This window comes from Bison bison, unplaced genomic scaffold, assembly GCF_000754665.1.
Source record: "Bison bison bison isolate TAMUID 2011002044 unplaced genomic scaffold, Bison_UMD1.0 scf7180017862646, whole genome shotgun sequence".
Lineage (NCBI taxonomy): Eukaryota > Metazoa > Chordata > Mammalia > Artiodactyla > Bovidae > Bison > Bison bison.
Window position 1 is genome coordinate 3,694 of NW_011493218.1, and position 1,958 is coordinate 5,651.

A 1,958-nucleotide genomic window follows, 5' to 3' on the forward strand; every position below is an offset into this window, starting at 1 on the left:
GATAATATTATAAATATAAAATATAAATATGTTTCAATGTATAAGGTATAAGTAGACTTAATGTTCAACACATAATTGCAGAACAAAGAACCTTAGGGCCTTAAATACAATAATAATGATGATAATAAGTATATTTATAAACAACAGCATAGATTTTGTTCCATACACAATATATTATAATTCATTACACTGATATTTTTACACAGTAGCACTGATGCCACTTCATATTTTTAAACAGAAGAAGCAAAAAAGTATTAATATTTAGTTGCACTTTTAAAAGAAGTCCTTCAAATTTATTTAATTAAAAACAAAGTCTTCATAATTTCTTCTTCTGTGTTATCTACTGGCTAAATGTATGCTCCAAGTAATTCTGTATCCATACAAGTGAAATTATTGGAATAGGAATCAGAGCTTCAGTGTTGCAAATGTAAAATCTAGAGCTCTCTATTTCAGGAAACCAATGAACAAAAGAAAGCAAACAATCACACTAAAAATTAGTGTTTCTCAGACTGAATTTGTATTATTTGAAATAAGATAGATGAGAGGTCAAGATGCATCCTTCAAGTGAAAAATCTTGGACACTCGATCTCGAATCTGTTTAGTCTTTACACCATAAACAATAGGATTGAGAAAAGGTGGGACGAGCAGGTAAAGATTGGACAGAAGAATGTGAATGTAAGATGGAATATGGAACCCAAATCTGTGTGTAAAGGAGGAGAAGAAACCCAGGAGATAAAACACAAGGAAGACGCAAATGTGGGCAATGCAAGTGTTAAAAGCTTTGAGTCTAGCTTCCTTTTGAGGCAGTTTGAAAACAGTTATAAATATTCGAATGTAAGAGAGTGTGATGAAGATTATGTCAAATCCAAGTATAATGAAAGCCACAAAAAGACCATAAATCTTGTTGATTCGAGTATCTTCTGCTGCCAGCTTCACAATGGCCATGTGCTCACAGAATGAATGGGAGACCACAGTGGTCCGATAGTGTTTCAGCCGGCATTTGATGAGGATGAGACACAGAGCTATAAGGACACCTGCTCTGAGTGTCACTCCAACCCCAATCTGAGTGAGGAGTTTGTGGGTAAAAATAGCTGCATGTCTCAGAGGGTCACAGATTGCCACATAGCGGTCCAAGGCCATGGCCAGCAGAACACCTGACTCAGTACACTGGAAGGTATGGATGAGCCACATCTGAAAGAGACAGGCATCAAAATATATTTCTGCTGAATGGAACCAGAATATCCCTAACAGTTTTGGGAGGATACAGGTACTGAGAGCAATGTCTGTCACTCCAAGCATTGCCAGGAAGAGATACATGGGTTCATGGAGGCCGCGCTCAGATTTGATGATGACCAAGATTAGGAAATTTCCAAATAGAGCAGTGATGTACATGGCACAGAAGGGAATGCCGATCCAGAACTGCACAGACTCCAGGCCAGGGATCCCAATCAGTGTCAGCACTGAGGGCATGAAGACTGTACCATTGAGCTGGAGCATGTTGGCTTGGAACTGCCGGGTTTAGAGAGTCTGATTCAAGATGGCAGTTTGTATTGACTGTCTTTCTTATTTTCTGTTTTTACCTAAATTCATATTGTCAGTGGTTAAATGTGGTTTAAAATGGCATTTTGAAAGACATATTCATTTTTTTTTAATGTAACAATTTAATTTGTCCAGGAATACAGATACAGTCTCCCTGGTTGATGTATCTCAAATTTCTGCTTCTGTTTTCTATTTCTCTCTCTCATTTTCTGTTACATATATAGAAACATATACACTCTCAGAGGCATACAAACACTCACCATAGAGAGAAGAAGCACTCCTTCTAGTCAATGTGAATTCTTCTGGTTTTTGCATAATTAGTTAAACACTATCTCATTGAATGCAGTTTGTTCTGCTAAGCTAACAAGTTCTGAGAACATAAATTCTGTGTAACATAACTGGTTTTTTTTTGTTTGTTT

The 1,958-nt window shown here is 36.7% G+C and overlaps 1 protein-coding gene across 1 annotated transcript; it reads right to left on the reverse strand.

Annotated features, from left to right (window-relative positions):
- Positions 1-546: 546 nt before the first annotated feature.
- On the reverse strand, positions 547-1,497 carry LOC104983439 (olfactory receptor 52A5-like). The gene has a single exon (XM_010832877.1). It carries the CDS (start codon positions 1,495-1,497, stop codon positions 547-549), a length of 951 nt encoding a protein of 316 aa, XP_010831179.1.
- Between the last annotated feature and the right edge of the window lie 461 nt (positions 1,498-1,958).

Bases quoted from the DNA above. Each gene is read 5' to 3' on its own strand.
- LOC104983439 (XM_010832877.1), bottom strand. From the start codon at position 1,497: ATGCTCCAGCTCAATGGTACAGTCTTCATGCCCTCAGTGCTGACACTG.